The 17,511-nt window shown below is 51.3% G+C and overlaps 2 protein-coding genes across 2 annotated transcripts in view; both read left to right on the forward strand.

The window, feature by feature from the left end:
* The window catches only part of dscaml1 (Down syndrome cell adhesion molecule like 1), a 27,228-nt gene extending 11,631 nt beyond the window's left edge, over window positions 1-15,597 (forward strand). Inside the window, 17 exon segments of the mRNA XM_067246583.1 lie at window positions 1,089-1,235; window positions 1,424-1,518; window positions 1,520-1,580; window positions 4,179-4,318; window positions 6,311-6,464; window positions 7,677-7,794; window positions 8,113-8,276; window positions 8,488-8,586; window positions 9,350-9,538; window positions 10,103-10,390; window positions 10,592-10,747; window positions 10,977-11,007; window positions 11,274-11,392; window positions 11,548-11,700; window positions 11,823-12,017; window positions 14,428-14,736; window positions 15,032-15,597. Of these exon segments, the coding sequence (XP_067102684.1) occupies window positions 1,089-1,235; window positions 1,424-1,518; window positions 1,520-1,580; window positions 4,179-4,318; window positions 6,311-6,464; window positions 7,677-7,794; window positions 8,113-8,276; window positions 8,488-8,586; window positions 9,350-9,538; window positions 10,103-10,390; window positions 10,592-10,747; window positions 10,977-11,007; window positions 11,274-11,392; window positions 11,548-11,700; window positions 11,823-12,017; window positions 14,428-14,736; window positions 15,032-15,597 (2,984 nt within the window).
* Window positions 1-17,511, forward strand: part of fxyd6 (FXYD domain containing ion transport regulator 6) — a 234,223-nt gene that overhangs the window by 22,370 nt on the left and 194,342 nt on the right. The window lies entirely within an intron of this gene.

Raw genomic sequence — 17,511 nt, forward strand, 5'->3', positions numbered from 1 at the left:
CCCTCTCTCCCTTCTCCCCTCTCTCCCTCGGCTGGGCTCTACGGTAGCTCATCGTGGATGTTGTCAACGTGGGTTGTGTTGCTGTAGGTGGTAATGATAGCTGTCTGGTGTCGTAGTATTCTGACTATTTTCTCCACTGGGATTCAGAGGAGAGCTTGAGCCTGGGACCCCTCCCCTCCCTTCATCCCTCCATCCATACATCCCTCCCTTCTCTCCGTCCATCCCTCCCTCCCCTCCCTGCATCCCTCCCTCTCACCAGCTGCACATACCATGACGAAGCCAAAACTCGCTCTCCCTTTCATCTCCCCGTCCTCCCCTTTCTCTCTCCTCCTCTCTCTTCCGTTCACCCTCTCATCCACTCTTCCTGTCGCCTCTTCGTTTCTCCCCCTCCGACACAAGTCTGTTCTGTTCATCCTCAACACTGTGGCCTTTCAGACACTGCCCTGATTGGCCAGCGAGCCAAGGCACTAGTGGCGTGTGTGTGTGTGTGAAGGCACCTGGTGAGGTTTAGACAGAGGGGTCCTTCACAGAGGAACGTTCCTGCAGACAGGAAGAGCATTTATCTGCTCGGAGACTTCGTTCTAGAGACCGGTTTGAAATAGAGATCTTTTTGGTGGTCAGAGGAGGGTTCTGACAGTTGAACCCAGTTTGAAGGTCGTTGCCCCCTCTGTGAAGGTTGTGATCCAAGCCTGTACGTTGTTGACCCTAGTAGGCGTGCGAAGGTCGTTGAGCCAGTGCGCTCTTTTCTCTCTCTCTTCTCCTCATTCTGCTTCCCTGGTTGTGTTTAGGGCTGCTCAGTGTGACTCCCAGGAGGAACCATGTGTCTACCCATACATTAGTGACTACAACCTCAGTGTGACTCATCACTCCTGATACTGTGCATCTGAATATTGTGAAATCTTAGACCGAATTAGAATTTGCATCTCCCTCAGAGATTGGCGATACTAATCTCATCCTCTTCCTGCCCGCCCCTCCTCTTCCTCCCCCTCCTCCTTCTCCCACTCTTTCTCCTCTTCCTCTTTTACCCACTCTCCCCCGCCCTTATTTGTCCTCTCCCCCCGTCCCCCCCTCCTTTCCGTCCCCCCCAGTCCCGAGCGAGCCCCCCCAGAACGTGCGGGCCATCTCGGTGACGTCGGACGAGGCCGTCATCACGTGGGTGGAGCCTCCGCGGGTGACGCTGCATGGCGTGCTGAAGGGCTACCGCGTCGTCTTCTGGTCGCTGTTCCCCGACGGAGGTGGGTGCTGCCGGCAGTCACTACTGCTTTGACCTCTAACCTTCCTGCTTTGACCTTTGTGACGTTTCCCCTCGCATGTACTTGCATACTGACGACCTCCTATGAGGAGCTGGTTAGAATAAATCACCGGGAAATAACGGAACCCTAACCTCAATCATAGCATGAATCATTCTCCCTTCCTCCCCCAGAGTGGGGGGAGATGCAGAACATCACCACCAGCAGGGAGCAGGTGGAGCTGCGCGGCCTGGAGAAGTTCACCAACTACAGCGTCCAGGTCCTGGCCCTTCACCCAGGCTGGGGACGGGGTCCGCAGTAACGTGCTCTACATCCAGACCCGCGAAGACTGTGAGTACACACGCAGACACACCACACACACAGATACACAAAGTCACTTTTGGATGCTGGGCAGGGCAGGGGGTGATAGGAGTGAAAATGAAGTGGGGGGGAATGGAGTAATGATGTGCTGACTGGGTTTGGGCGGTGAGCAGAGTTGGGGTAGTTACTCAATAAAAGTAATAAATTACACATTACTAGTTCCTTTTTTTTAGTAATGCTTTACTTTACTAGATTACTCACTGCTGAAAGTAACTAGTTACACTACTAGTTACATTACTTTTGGATTACTCCGTAACATCACCTGAGATGCACTTGCCAAATAACAATATATGTATATAGGGAGTCAGATGGCCGAGCGGTGAGGGAGTCGGGCTAGTAATCTGAAGGTTGCCAGTTCGATTCCCAGCCGTGCCAAATGACGTTGTGTCCTTGGGCAAGGCACTTCACCCTACTTGCCTCGGGGGGATGTCCCTGTACTTACTGTAAGTCGCTCTGGATAAGGGTGTCTGCTAAACTAAATGTAAATATGTACCATATATATGCCCAAATCAACTCAAATTCTTATTATAATGAGGACATACACAAGATCTCTCTTTTGTGCTTTTTAATACCACAAAGCTGACAAAAAAGTTGTGAACATCAACCTTGATGATGTTCATCAAGTTCTTTAGCTACTAGTCTTGAGTTAGCATGTTGCCGTTGAAGATGCTTTGACAGATAAGAGGTTGTGTTGGCGGCGGTGGAGAGGTGTTTTTGGCCTGGGCGCAATGTACATTGTACAATTACGTTTCTGTCTTTTCGCTCGACTAATATGAAGTAATGTGCATACCTCCATCCCTCAAAAGACCTCCTAAGCGTCCTCTGCCATTCTTGTTTCGTCTCTTGAACTCTGGGGCCAAGTCAAGTGACGAGTGTTACGCAAACACACGTACTGTAAAGGGCAGGTTTGATTTGTAGTTTTTTCTCCTCCCGATATGCAGATTGCAGTAATGCAAGTAAAACAAGACATTTTTGTATTAGTAACTGTAATGCGATTACTGAAGTTATCAACAGTAATGCAGTTACATTACTGCGTTACAGACAAATTTAATCTGATTACCCCCAACACTTGGCGGTGAGGCTGAGGGAGGGGTGTGGATGAAGGGAGAATGGGAGGGATGATGTAAAGACAAGGAGGGGGATGAGAATGCTAATTAAACTTCTTATGAGCCATTACCAGTTCTAATGAGCATGACAAGGCCAAAGGGTATGTGTTCAGCCACCTAAGGGGTGTGTGTGTGTGTGTGTGTGTGTGTGTGTGTGTGTGTGTGTGTGGTGTGTGTGTGTGTGGGTGTGTGTGCCTGTGTGTGTGTGTCCAACTCAGCACCCAGAGCACAAAGAGAGGGATTAATTCTTTGTGGCTTCGAGTGAATTCATTTTGTGCTAACACTGGTGGGTGTTACATACAAACCGTTCGCCCCCCTCCTTCCCCCATCTCCCGGAGGGCAGCAGGGCTGGGGGGCTGGTGTCTGGAGATGGAGGGGTGGAGAGGAGGAGAGGAGGGGAAGGAGAGGCTCAAATCTCAGGAGGGTTGTTATGGAGAGGGCTTTTATTCTGTCTCTCCACCTCTGTCTGCGGCCTTCCACAGGCTCTCTGAGCATGGCTGTGAGTCCCTGTGCTCTATGTGTGTGTATTTGGGTGTGGCAGTGGATGGGTGTGTATCTGTATGGTTGTGTTTGTGTTGGGGTCTGTGTGTGTGTGTGTACGTTTATGTGTGCCTACGTGTTGGGGTGTGTGTCAATGTGTGTGTGTGTCTCTGTCAATGTGTGTGTGTTTGTGTCTTGTACTCTAAGTGGCTCGTTACTCTCTCTCTGATGTGTGCTGACAGTGTGTCCAGAGGCATCCTCTCCACGTATGTCCAAGATAATCTCTCTCTGTGTCTCTCACCTTCTCTCTCTCTCTCTCTCTCTCTCTCGTCTCTCTCTCTCTCTCTCTCTCTCTCTCTCTCTCTGACTATCATCCTCTCTCTCTTTCTATCTTTCTGTCTCTCTCTTTCTGTCTCTCGTTCTCTTCCCCCCCTCTCTGCCTCTGGGACTGTCTCTAGCATATGGGGAGGTGATTGGAGTGGAATTGTGCAAACGCCTCATTCCCTCACTCTCTCTCTCTCACACACACATACACACACATACACACACTTCAGTACCTTTATGATCTCACCCCAGGCACCCTCAATGTTGGACCTCCCATGGCCTTTGGTGCCTTTGAATATCTCTGTGTGAGTGTGTTTTTCTGAGCTTGCATGTGTGTGTGTGTTCAATGCAGTGCGTGTGTGTAAGGAATGTGTGTTTTTCATCACTATGCTTACTTGTCTCCTGCCGACATGTTTATCACCTAGCAGAATGCAATTTCAGCAAACACGCACACAGACTCTCAACAACACATGTAGATGGACGAGATGGCAAATGAAATGTATGTTCCTCTCACCTTTCTCCTCTCTCTCTCTCTCTCTCTCTCTCTCTCTCTCTCTCTCTCCGTCTGTCTGTCTTTATCTCCCTCTCTTCCCCCTCCCTCTCTCTTTCTCTTCCTGCCTTTCTCTCTCTTCCTCTCTCTCTTCCTCTCTCGTCTCAGACCCTGGACCCCCAGCTGGCATCAAAGCTGTGCCCTCCTCTGCCAGCAGTGTGGTGGTATCCTGGCTCCCCCCTCACAAGCCAAATGGTATCATCCGCAAGTACAATATCTACTGCTCCAGCCCTGGGTCGGGCCAACCGGTGAGTGACTAGGGGGGTGGGGGGTTGTGGGCAGGAAACGAGTTGGCTGAGAAGGCTTGATGGTAGAATGTTCAGGAGAATCAAGACAGCTTGTTGTTTTTGTGTGTATCTGTGTGTACTTGGAAGATATGTTTGTGTGTGTTTTTGTGTGGGTTGGTGGGGTGTTGAGCGTGTGTTTATGTGTATGTGTGTATATGTGTGTCTGTGTTTGTGTGTGTGTGGTCTTCTGCAGCAGGAACAGCAGGATCTGTGTGAAATGAGCTCTGCTCATGCCGCAGTGTGTGTGCGTGCAAGCGTTCTCTCCAGCCTCATTTGCATATCTGCGTCTCATCACGTTGCCAGGACAACCTCATCTGTTCATCAACGAGAGCAGGAAACAAGCTGATAGCAAAACACACATACACGTCACATGATACAGTGCGTGTACATTAACACCAAACTAGGTAGGAAATCAGACATGTAGACCTGTTCTTCCCTCTCTCCTTCCTTCTGTCTCTCTCTTTTTCTCTCTCTCTCTCTTTGCTCTCTCTCTCTATCTCTCTCTCTCTTTCCTGGCCCCACACAGAGTGAGGGATGATTACTATGTAAATGAGTGCGTCTGGAGAGATGGAAGGAGGGATGAGGGGAGGGGGGGTCAGACACACCACGCGGGGGGGTACTTTTGTTCCTCTTTTCATTATCTCCTTCTATCGTTCCCCGGATCAACGCTATCTACACGCCGGAGGAATATTTTAATATCCGTAACACCATCACACTCCTTCTCCCTTCATCCCCTCTTCCTGGTTCACCGCTCATACCTGCCTCTCTCTGCAGAGGATGGGAGAGACAGAGAGAGAAAGAAAGAGAGATTGAGAAGAGAGAGAAAGATAGAGGAAAAGATAGATTTCTCCCTGGGCCTCTGTCTCTGTCTCTCTGGGCCAGATATATACCCTCCTCAGCTCTGAAGAGGGCTGCGAATCTGTGTGTGTGCATGCGTGTGTCTGCGTGCGCGTCTCTGTGTGTGTCGGTGTGTGTGTGTGTTCTAGCTCTCTCTCGGAGTGGGGACTGAGATGAGCACTCTGACAGATAGAGTAGCTTGAGGGCTGTGTTGAGTCACAGCCTCATTTGTGTGTGTGTGTGTGTGTGTCAGAGGCAGGGGGGATAACCTCCTGTGTAAAGGGGCACCTTAGGGGTGTATGATAGGACTGACGGTAATTTGTGAGTATTTGTGAGGCGGTATAAAGACTGGAGGTGATGTTGGAGGAGTGTGTGTGCGAGTGTGTGTGTGCGTGGACAGTGATGTGGATGTGTGTTGACAGGACACACACGGCCGGGTTAAACACACCGCAATTACACATCTGTCCTCAGGTCATGTCAGTGTGTGTGTGTGGCTGTGCGTGCATGTATGTGTGTGTAAAAATGTTACATTGTCTGTGTCTGTCTTATTCTGTCTCTGCTTGTCTGGATCTGTGTGTGTGTGTGCATCATCTCCTGATGCCTGCAGTAGATAGCCCTCATTAGACAGTCTAATAGTTGATGATATCTCAGACTCAGAGAGCGCGCAAGTGATTGAGGGAGGGAGGGAGGGAGGGAGGGAGGGAGGGAGGGAGGGAGGGAGGGAGGGAGGGAGGGAGGGAGGGAGGGAGGGAGGGAGGGAGGGAGGGAGGGAGGGAGGGAGGGAGGGAGGGAGGGAGGGAGGGAGGGATGGATGGAGGTGGATCGCTCCTCTATTCTTCTCCTTCTCTCCAGGGACCCCTCCCACTCTTCCAGAGAGTGTGTCTATGGTAGAACTGTATCCATCACTGTGTCTGTAGATATGATAAACACTTCTAATCAATATTCCACCTCTTGTTTTACTGACTGCTCTGTGTGTGTATCGGTGTTTGTGTGTATGTGCATGCCTGCGTGTGTGGGCATCTGTGTGTGTGCGTGTGTGTGTCTGTGTGTGTATGTGTGTCTGTGTGCCTGTTTGCTCATCCCTGTGTGTGTGTGTGTGTGTGTGTTTGTGTGCAGGCCCCCAGTGAGTACGAAGCTAACCCAGAGTTGCTGTTCTATCGGATCACTCACCTGAACCGTGGTCAACAGTACCTCATATGGTCTGCTGCCGTGACGACCGCCGGCCGCGGCAACATAAGCGAGAAGGTCACTGTGGAGCCTGCTGGGAAGGGTGAGTCCTCCCGAGGGGAGGGGGACCAGAGGAGGAGAGAAGAGGGGGAGAGGAGGGGAGAAGAGTGGCGAAAAAGAGATGAGAAGAGAAGAGGAGAGATGGAGAGATGGATAGAGGGAGAGGATGGGAAGAAAGAGGAGAGGAGGAAGCGAGAGGAGTAGAGGAGAAGGAGGAGGAGAGGAGTGGAGGAGAAGGAGTAGGAGAGGAGTAGAGGAAAGGAGGAGAGGAGTAAAGGAGAAGGAGGAGGAGAGGAGAAGGAGGAGGAGAGGAGTGGAAGAGAAGGAGGAGAGGAGTAGAGGATGGGAAGAGTTTAGGCAGGTGACATTCCGTGGTTGGGGTTAGAAGACGAAAGGGAACTGAATTGTTTCTGTCTCTCTCTCTTTCCCTATTTCTCACTCTCTCCATCTTCTGGTCTCCGAGTCTGACCCTTGTCACAGACTGACAGAGGGCAGCTTGTGTTATTGAGCTGGAGATCAGAGGCCAACAGATAACCTACCACTGAGTAGAGAAGGGGAGGAGGATGGGGGCAGGAGAGGGCAGGAGAGGAGGGAGAAGGAGGGGGCAGGAGACGCAGTGAGGAGGGCAGGGACGGGGGAGAGGGGGAGCGGTTGGAGGACTGAGGGATGAGAGGATGAAGGAATGATGATGAGTACAACAGCGAGGCCGTGGAGGTAAAGAGGGACGTTCGATCAGTGAACCCTGGATTACAGAGGGGGAAGGGGGGGATTGAGGAAGAGCAACCGAGGACGTTCATCCTGTTATCCTCTTTTCTTTTCTCTTTCTCTGACCTCCCGCCTCCCCCTCCGTCACCCCCCCTCCCCTCCTCCTCCACCCCCCCCTCTCTCTCTCTTTCTCTCTCTCTCTCTCTCTCTCTCTCTCTCTCTCTCTCTCTCTCTCTCTCTCTCCCTCTCCATCTCTCTCTGGCTACGGCCCTCTTGACGTCTTAATGCTAGAGCTCTTGTTCCCTTGTTCCCAGGCTGAATGAAGTATTGAGTGGGTCAGCCTGCGGGGAATACAGTCTTTGTTTCTGCAGACAGAGAGAGACAGGGGGAGGGGAGGGAGTGAGAGGGGGGAGGTACACCCTAGTGGCTGATGATAAGACGTCCCACACAGAGTGGGGTGTGGAAACAAATAAAACAATATGCATCCTCTAGTTCCACTCAACCATTCTTCCTTCACCTCCCCCTATCTCCTTGGCCCCTCCTCCCCCAGCCCCGGCTAAGATTCTGTCCTTTGGGGGGACCCACACCACTCCCTGGATGAAGGAGGTGCGTCTGCCCTGCAGCTCGGTGGGAGAGCCCAACCCCACCATCAAGTGGACCAAAGACAGGTGAGCCGTGTCCCGTGACCTTCTGTCCTCTCCGCCCTTCAGACGTGACCCCCGGATCTTGTTGCAGTTGGGATCTAAACCCGCAAAACCGACCCGTGAACTTTCTCTCAAGATCTGAGATGAAAACCCACCTCCAGGTTCCTTCTGCACTGACGGGATGTGAACCCACAATGTCTCCCTCTCTTTCTCTGCCTCCCTCACTCTCTTCCTTTCTCTCTCTCTGGCCTTCCCCCTCCTTCTCTCCTTTCTTCTGTCTTTCTCTCCCAACCCCCCATTCTCTCACTCTTTTTGTCTCTCTCTCTCCCCCCTCTCATTCAGTGAGGACGCCGCCATCCCCGTCACTCTGGATGGTCAGCGTCTGATCCTAGCCAATGGGACGCTGGTCCTGCGCTCTGTGAAAGCCGAGGATTCTGGGTACTACACGTGCACGGCCACCAACACACTGGGGTTCGACACCATCATAGTCAACCTCCTGGTGCAAGGTGAGCTCCCATCCTCCTGCCTTCACTGCAGGACATTCTGCTTCTTCTTTTTTTCAATTTAGTGGATGAATCATTTGTGAGTAGCTTTGGTGTTCAGAAACCTCTCTCTGTTTCTGCCCTGCCTCTAACGTCTCCTCCCTCTTACTTCTTCTCCCCCTCCTTCACTTCCTCCTGCTCCTCCTTCTTCCTCTTCCTCGTCCTCCTGTTCCAGTTCCTCCGGACCAGCCTCGTCTGACGGTGTCCACCACCTCCACTTCCTCCATCACTCTGGCCTGGATCCCTGGAGACAATGGAGGGAGCTCCATCAGAGGTGTGTGTGTGTGTGTTTGTGTGTCTTTAGTGGTGTGTGTGTGTCTGTGTTTGTAGTGATTTGTGTAAAACACTCAGTAGGATCTGCACAGGTCAACCCCAGATATAAACCTTCCTTTACCGTGCCATATGTTGGAGAGAGGGAGGGTGAGGGAGGATGAAGGGGGTTGAGGAAGGGAGAGAGAGGGAGGGAAACGGGGGAGGGAGAGGGTGGAGAGGGAGAGGGTGGGTGATGGACGGAGGGCGTCTACAGCGAGGGAGAAACCGAGTGACAGACAGAAACTGATACAGTGTGTAGTGAAAGAGAAAGAGAGACAGCGAGAGAGGGTGATAAATTGAGAGAGAGAGGGAGAAAGGGAGACACAGACAGAGGGAGATAGCTGATTATGAAAACACAGGCGCCATATTGCTGGTTCTCATTTGCATATATGCTCAGTCAGCGCCATGGCACACCCAGCTGGGGCTGCTGGGTAAATAATGAAGGGGAGGAAAGAAGATGGGAGGAGAGAAGAATAGAGGAAAGGAGAGTAGGAGGGAGGGGAGGAAGGGAGGGAGAGGAGTTACAGTTCTAGTTTAGTGACAGGCCGTATGGAGTTATACTGCCGCCTTGTGGCTCTTAGAGGAACATCCTCCCCAAATCTGACAATGATCTCCTAAAATGTCTTCAAAACACATTTATACTCAAAATTAAATCATTGTTAATGTATACTAGTTTTGAGTCGTTGAAACTCACAAAAGTGTGTGCATGTGTGTGTGTGTCCCAGGCTTCGTGCTCCAGTACTCGGTGGACAACACGGAGGAATGGCGTGACGTGTTCATCAGCTCCAGCGAGCGCTCGTTCCGCCTGGACAGTCTGCGCTGTGGCACCTGGTACAAGGTCAAGCTGGCCGCCAAGAACAGCGTGGGCGCCGGACGCATCAGTGAGATCATCGAGGCCAAGACCCACGGGCGGGGTGAGGACCAGAGGGGCAGGGGGGAGAGGTGGGGGGTGAGGACCAGAGGGGCAGGGGGGAGAGGTTGGGGGTGAGGACCAGAGGAGCAGGGGGGAGAGGTGGGGGGTGAGGACCAGAGGGGCAGGGGGGAGAGGTGGGGGGTGAGGACCAGAGGGGCAGGGGGGAGAGGTGGGGCGTGAGGACCAGAGGGGCAGGGGGGAGAGGTGGGGGGTGAGGACCAGAGGGGAAGGGGGAAGAGGTGGGGGGTGAGGACCAGAGGGGCAGGGGGGAGAGGTGGGGGGTGAGGACCAGAGGGGCAGAGGTGGGGGGTGAGGAGCGGAGGGGCAGGGGGAAGTGGGGAGGGCTGAGGAGTGGAGGGGCAGGGGGAGAGGGGAGGGCTGGGGGGTGAGGAGTGGAGGGGCAGGGGGGAGAGGGGAGGGCTGGGGGGTGAGGAACGGAGGGGCAGGATGGCGAAAGGATGAAAGAGAGGAAGGAGGGCTAAGAAGTGGAGCTAAGCTGAGATGAGACATGGACATGTAAACACAGACACACCCTAACTCTCTCCCACCCGGCCTGTCTCCCCAGAGCCCCAGTTCAACAAGGATCAGCCCGTTTTCACCCACATCAACTCCAGCCACGCCCGCCTTAACCTGCAGGGTTGGGCCAGCGGCGGCTGTCCAATCACATCCGTGCTCCTGGAGTTCCGGCCCAAGGGCACGTGGGCATGGCAGAGCGTCCGCACCAACGCCACGGTGGACGTGTTCCTGGCAGAGCTCCGTGAGGCCACCTGGTACGAGATGAAGATGAAGGCGTGCAACAGCGCCGGCTGTGGGAACCAGAGCTCCCAGTTCGCCACGCTCGACTACGATGGCAGTGAGTGTGTGGTTGTGCTTGGGGAACCTTGTTTCATGGGGTTCTGTGATCGTCTTAGACGGTTCCACTACTCTTCTAATGACTGTGCTTTTGGAGTGTGGTTCTCTCAGTCATATCTATTCTTAAATGTGTTCATATTCGCAGACACTAATTGCAAGTGTGTATTCTCTCTCTCTTTCTCTCTCTCCTCTTCCAATGAAGGTACGATCCCGCCAATCAAATCCCCTCTGGAGAAGAATGACGACGTGAAGAAGCTGTTTTCCATTGGTTGTCCCGTCATTTTGGTCACTGTTGGCGTGGCCTTGCTCTTCATCATTCGCAAGAAGCGCAAAGAGAAGAGGCTGAAGAGACTGAGAGGTGAGGAGGAGAGGAGAGAGGGGTGAGGAGGAGAGGAGAGAGGGGTGAGGAGGAGAGGAGAGAGGGGTGAGGAGGAGAGGAGAGAGGGGTGAGGAGGAGAGGAGAGAGGGGTGAGGAGGAGAGGAGAGAGGGGTGAGGAGGAGAGGGATGGTTTGAGTTGGATGGAGGGGGAAGAGAGAGAGGGGCTCACACATTGGTGGTAACTGTTGTGCCCTGTCTTGTCCTTCAGATGCCAAGAGCCTGGCTGAGATGCTGATCAGGTAAGACCTCACACACCCACACATGTTCACCACAAACACCCACAGTACGTCTCAAACACTTCCATGATCTTCATCCTTGTTGTCATTATTATCCTTATCACCATCATCGCCTTCACCATCATCCTCACCATGTGCATCATTATCATCACTTTCACCATCATCCTTACCATCATTCTTATCATATGCATTATTGTCATAAGAGCACAGTTTCTGTAAACAGTGGCTATATAGTATGTGTGTGTGTGTGCCTTGTGTCTCTGGAGCAGTAAGAACAACCGGAGCTTCGACACCCCTGTGAAGGGGCCCCCCCAGGGGCCCCGGCTGCACATAGACATCCCCAGAGTCCAACTGCTCATCGAAGACAAGGAGGGCATCAAGCAGATAGGTCGGTCTGTGTGTGTGTCTGTGTGTGTGTGAGAGACAGAGAGTTTGGTGGAGGAAGTGTGTGTGGTGGTTAGCGAGAGACAGAGAAAGAGAGTGAAAGAGTGAGTGTCATCATTAAAAGACATTAAAACACTTTACCCCTTTCCCATCTGACAGGGGAAGACAAGGCCACAATCCCTGTGACGGACACAGAGTTTAACCAATCAGGGAACCCACAGAGCTTCTGTACGGGTGTGTCTGTGCATCACCCCGCCCTCATCCAGAACACAGGACCCTTGATTGACATGTCGGATATCAGACCAGGAACCAGTAAGATATCTTTCTCATGTGGTTAGCCTACTGACACTGTGCAAACTATACTACAGAAGTATATGTAGTAGAAGTATACCACATTTCCCTTGTCCTCTACAACTCTCCTCACTCCTCTCCAGATCCTGTCTCCAGGAAGAGTGTGAAGTCGGCCCACAGCACCAGGAACCGTTACTCCAGCCAGTGGACCCTGACCAAGTGCCAGTCGTCCACGCCCGCCCGCACCCTCACCTCAGACTGGCGCACGGTGGGCAGTCAGCATGGCATCACCGTCACCGAGAGCGACAGCTACAGCGCCAGCCTGTCACAGGACACGGGTGAGGCTACACACACTCATACACAACCGCACACGCACTCATACACACGCACAGGCACACACACACACACACACACACATATATACGTGCACGCACACACATTCAAATGCAAAGCATATGCTCTCACACATAAGCACACACTCCACTCCTTAGACACAGACACGCACACATACTCACACGCAAATGAACACAACATGAGCACGGTATACATCCTTGAGTTCTGTTAAATATATAAATATATATAATGAGAATAATGAGAATACCAATGAGAACTAGAGAGGGGTGTGCTTGCGTCGGTTGCAGATGGGTACGTTTCCAGGCTGTGAATATCAATACAACATTCATAAATGGTTTTGTTAGTATGATACAATTATTTGGATCAAAAAATTGGCTAAAGTAGCTCTACCTGAAGGGAAGTTATAATCAGAATCCGGTTTATTTGCCATGTATGTTATACAAATACAGAATTGACTGTGGCAGGAAGGTGCAAAACACTAAGCATATACGAATCTTAAATTAAGTAAAAATACTAAAGTTTAACTATTTCTGAGAACTAAACAATCTAAGAATAAAACAATTTAAATATAAAATATATATAAAAATAAGAATAAAGAATGAGCAGCATGGGTGGTCAACATAGTGCAATCAGATACTGAGATAAGGCTTATGCATAGTGTAATTTCCATTAGATGGACTTATGATAGTTAAATAGATGAATGAATGTCAGTGGGAGTCCTTGGCCTTGTTGAAGAGGCCAGTAGCAGATGGAAAGAAACTGTTCTTATGGCGTGAGGTTTTGGTCCTGATGGACCGCAGCCTTCTGACGGAGGGGAGTAGCTGAAACAGGGAGTGGCCAGGGTGGGAGGGGTCGGCCACAATCTTCCTCGCTCGCCTCAGGGTCCTCGAGGTGTGCAGGTCCTAGAGGGTAGGCAGATTGCAGCCGATCACCTTCTCAGCAGTGCGGATGATACGCTGCAGTCTGCTCTTGTCCTTGGCAGTGGCAGCAGTGTACCAGATGGTGATGGAAGAGGTGAGGATGGGCTCAATGATGGCTGTGTAGAAGTGCACCATCATTGTCTTTGGCAGGTTGAATTTCTTCAGCTGCCGTAGGAAGTACATCCTCTGTTGTGCTTTTTTGGTGAGGGAGCTAATGTTCAGATCCCACTTGTGGTCCTGGGAGAGGATGGTGCCCAGGAAGCGGAAGTACTCCACAGTGTTGACTGGGGAGTCACACAGGGGGATGGGGGTGAGTGGGGCTGTATTCTTCCTGAAGTTCACAACCATCTCCACTGTTTTAAGAGCATTGAGCTCTAAGTTGTTCTGGCTGCACCAGGTCACCAGGCTGTCAGCTTCCCACCTATATAATCAGACTCGTCCCCGTCAGAGATGAGCCCACTGAGGGTGGTGTCGTCCGCAAACTTCAGAAGATTGACAGACGGATGACTGGAGGTGCAGCTGTTGGTGTACAGGGAGAAGAGCAGAGGGGAAAGGACGCAGCCCTGAGGAGATCCGGTGCTGATGGACCGGGAGTCAGAGACTTGTGTTCCCAGCTTAAAGCACTGCTTCCTGTCCTGGAAGTCTGTGATCCACCTGCAGGTGGATTACAAACATGTAATCTCTGGCATACTCCTCAGTCATTTGGTTTTCTTCAAAATAATAATAGCCTATATGATTAAAGGAATGGTAGGTAAGCAATTTTTTGTTTTTGTTTGACATGATTCAAACCAAAATATCCCACCTCCTCCCTCCAAAGCCACTCCCCAATCATCGACCAATCATCACCCCTTGATGATTGGTCGTGTTTATTACAGTATTGCGACGCCCACAGATGTCGTAATGATTTCATATTGCCGTCAAACCTTTAGATATATTGGTACCCTGCCTTTAATTACTACACAATAAGCATTACATGTAAATTAACAATAAAAGGAATTTGGATTAGCAAAGTTTTGAATCCAATAATATCAATATACTCTATTGATTGTGTCTCATTTTGTATTTAAAAACGGATGGTTACAACATAGAAAAGAAATCACGGAATGTTTATGTACACTCAACAGCCACCTCCCGGAAGTGAGTCTCTGCAGGTTGGGATGCCTGCCTTGGTGCACACAAGGCACTTTTTGCCACAAAAACTTTGTAAGCTCCTAAACCGTGCAACCGAATGTGAATGAAAATACAAGCAACGCAATCGCTACCAAGACAGACCTTTTGACACCGACATTGCCTATGTAGTCCAAATATTGAGAGATCATTAAGGGTGGGAAAATAATAATAAATAATAATAATATATATGTGAGACCAAAGGTTGTGCTCGCCGAGGGCAAGCACACCCAATAATATGCATGTAAATATGAATAACGTGAATAATATAACGTGAATAAAGAGCTGTACGTTCCTGTGTCCACAGACAAGGGTCGTAACAGCATGGTGTCGACGGAGAGCGCCTCGTCCACCTACGAGGAGCTGGCGCGGGCATACGAGCATGCCAAGCTGGAGGAGCACCTGCAGCACGCCAAGTTCGAGATCACCGAGTGCTTCATCTCCGACAGTTCCTCCGACCACATGACCACGGGGACCAACGACAACGCCGACAGCATGACGTCCATGAGCACACCGTCGGAGCCGGGCATCTGCCGCTTCACCGCCTCGCCGCCCAAGCCCCAGGACTACGACCGCGGGAAGAACGTGGCTGTGCCCATACCACACAGAGCTAAGAGTGAGTTTTGTTTCCATTTAACTTTAATCTTTGCTTTTTGTTTTTCCTTCCCGCATCCTATCCTTTTTTGGGTTTTGTATGTTATTGGTTCATTGAATCCGTGCCAGGATTGTGTAACATGGATCACTTGAAGCAAAACACTCAAAAGATTATCTGTTAGTGTGTCTTTTTCTTTATCTACTGTATCTGTCCTCTTTCTCTCTCTTTTTTTCCCTTTATCTCTCTCTGTCTCTCACACACACACACACATTCTCTCCCTAACTCCTTGCTGTTCCTCTCTTCTGCACTCTCCCAGGTGATTACTGTAACCTGCCCCTTTACATGAAGTCCGACTCATTCTTCAGGAAGCAGTCGGACCACCACGAGCCGTGCCCCGTGGTTCCACCCCGGGAGACGTCCGTTCGGAGTCTGGCCCAGAGGGCCTACCACAGCCAGGGCCGGCACCAGCCCCTGGACCCGGCCAAACAGAGCCAGAACCAGCCCCAGCAGCAAGCCCTCACCCTAGGCCACGCAGGCCTGGCCAGCCTCTCCTCCTCTGGAGCCTCTGGGAGTGGTGGAGCAGCAGCAGCAGGAGGAGGAGGTGCGAGTGGAGGATCTAGCACCTCCTCCTCGCTCCTCCAGAGGACTCTCACCATGCCCGGCTCCTCCTCCTCCTCGGCCCAGAATGCTGCCGCTGCAGCTGCGGCCACGGCCTCCTCCACTGCCGGCGGGGGGGCCGTGGGGGGGGGCACCCCCGGAGGGGTCTCCTCCAAGGTGGGGGGGTCCAGAGACTCTCTCATGGAGAGCAGCTCCTCAGGACTGGGCAGACTTCAGAAGGGGGGGGCTGGGGGGGCCTACTCTAAGTCCTACACTCTGGTGTAGCAGCCATGGACGTTAAGAAGATAGCTGAACACCCTCTCCTTCCCCTCTTTTCTCTCACGAGAGAGGGGACAAACAAACAGACTCCCCTATCCCCCCCAGCCTGGTAGCCTGACTGACTGGGTTGAGAGGGGTCCTTCAGCACCCCCCGGGAACGATACGGAGGGTTCAGAGCACACAGGCCTGGCCTGCCTGATTGATTTTATTCCCTGATTTGTTTCTCTCCATTTGTCTTTTTTAAGGCTTTTATTTTGTTCTTGGACTCCATTCCATCGGTTTTATGCTCTCTCTCTCAATCTCTCTCTCTCTCTTCCACCCTTTCCTTTCTCCGTCGGACACCTGGAAGTTGCTGCTCGTGACCCGTCTGTCCCTGCGTCCCTGTTTTCCCGGGCTCAGACCAGCAGGGCCTGTGGGGGGGTCACAAGGGGGGCCAGAGGTCCGCAGGTTCTGCATGGTTGTTACTTCCTGTCACCTGACCAACGTAGACCCGGCCATTCCACACCACATTTGATCGCCACGGAGAGTTGCTTATGCATAGACCTCCCAACCCGTGTGCGAGTGTGTTTGTGTGTGTGTTAAGGCCCAGGGGGCCACTCTGCTGCGAGACTCACTGGGCGACGGTGGTCACAAACACACCATGGGGGGCTAGACAAGGGTGGGGAGGCAAGATGGGGTGGAGGGTAGGGGGGGATAGGTAGGCTGTTTTTATCCATGCAACTGATGCTGGCACAATATAGAGTGCTCCAGTAACTGACTCTTTTATAAAAACCAACTCAAAGGAGAGACATGATAAAAAAAACGAAAAAAGATTTAAATCTATCAGGAATCATCTAGGTGTGAAAGATGAATCTGAACTTTTTTTCCATGTTTGTTTTTGGGATGTTTATGTTGGTATTGGGGGATTTAAACTCATCATGTGCACTATGAAGGTCAGAATAGATCCACACCACGTGTGTTTGTTTGTTTGTGTGTGTGTTTGTGTGTGTGTGTGTGTGTACATGTGTAAATATATATGTCTACATGTGTCGGGCACACACCTACAGTACATCATAGAACAGTGGACTTTTTTAATCAATATGTATGCTGTCTCCTTGGAGACGGGACATCCAACCCTCCATCCATCTCCTACTGTGGACCGTGATGATGTCACACTGGATGACATCACAATGAGACTTTGTTCTGCCTGTGTGATTGACAGCGTTGCCTAGGAGATGGGGATGGGCGGGAAGGAGAATGGGATGGGTTAAAATGAGAGTGTGACTGTCTCTCTTTCATCCTGTTCCTTTGATCCCTATCGGAGAAGGAGATAGGACTGTTTTGTTGTTGCTGTAGTTTTTTTGCTCTTGGTGCCACAAGCCCCATTATGTCAAGCTGTCCCTTATATTACCCCCACTATTGCCTAAACCATGAGTCCCTTACGCCACCCACCCTTAACCCCCTAGCCCCTTATGTCCACCCACCCTTCCCAGCTATTCCCCCACACCATCATCCCTTACCCACCTTGACCCCTTGCTCCTCCCCCCCACCCTTACCCCTTACCCATCCCCCCCGTACCCACATTCTACCCACTTCCCTGTAACCTCACTGTGAGCCACGAGCAGACTGTCTAGGCAGACAGACAGTGATGTTATCACACACACACAGTGATGATAGCACACTTTCACACACACAAACACTAACACAAACACACTGATAATCTGACAGATCGAGCAGAGAAACACAGATAGAGACAAGTGGAGAGAGAGAGGGAGAGGGAGAGGGAGAGAGAGAGAGAGATGGCTATTGTGGACACAGGAATAAGGAAGAGGTTGAAAGAGATGACAGTTTGTTATGAATATGTGATTATGAACCTCTGTTACCATGACAACATAGTAATCAAATGCCTTGTTCAGAGCCCTCTCCTCATCCTTCTAGAAC

Source organism: Osmerus mordax, chromosome 11, assembly GCF_038355195.1.
Source record: "Osmerus mordax isolate fOsmMor3 chromosome 11, fOsmMor3.pri, whole genome shotgun sequence".
NCBI classification, from domain to species: Eukaryota; Metazoa; Chordata; class Actinopteri; order Osmeriformes; family Osmeridae; genus Osmerus; species Osmerus mordax.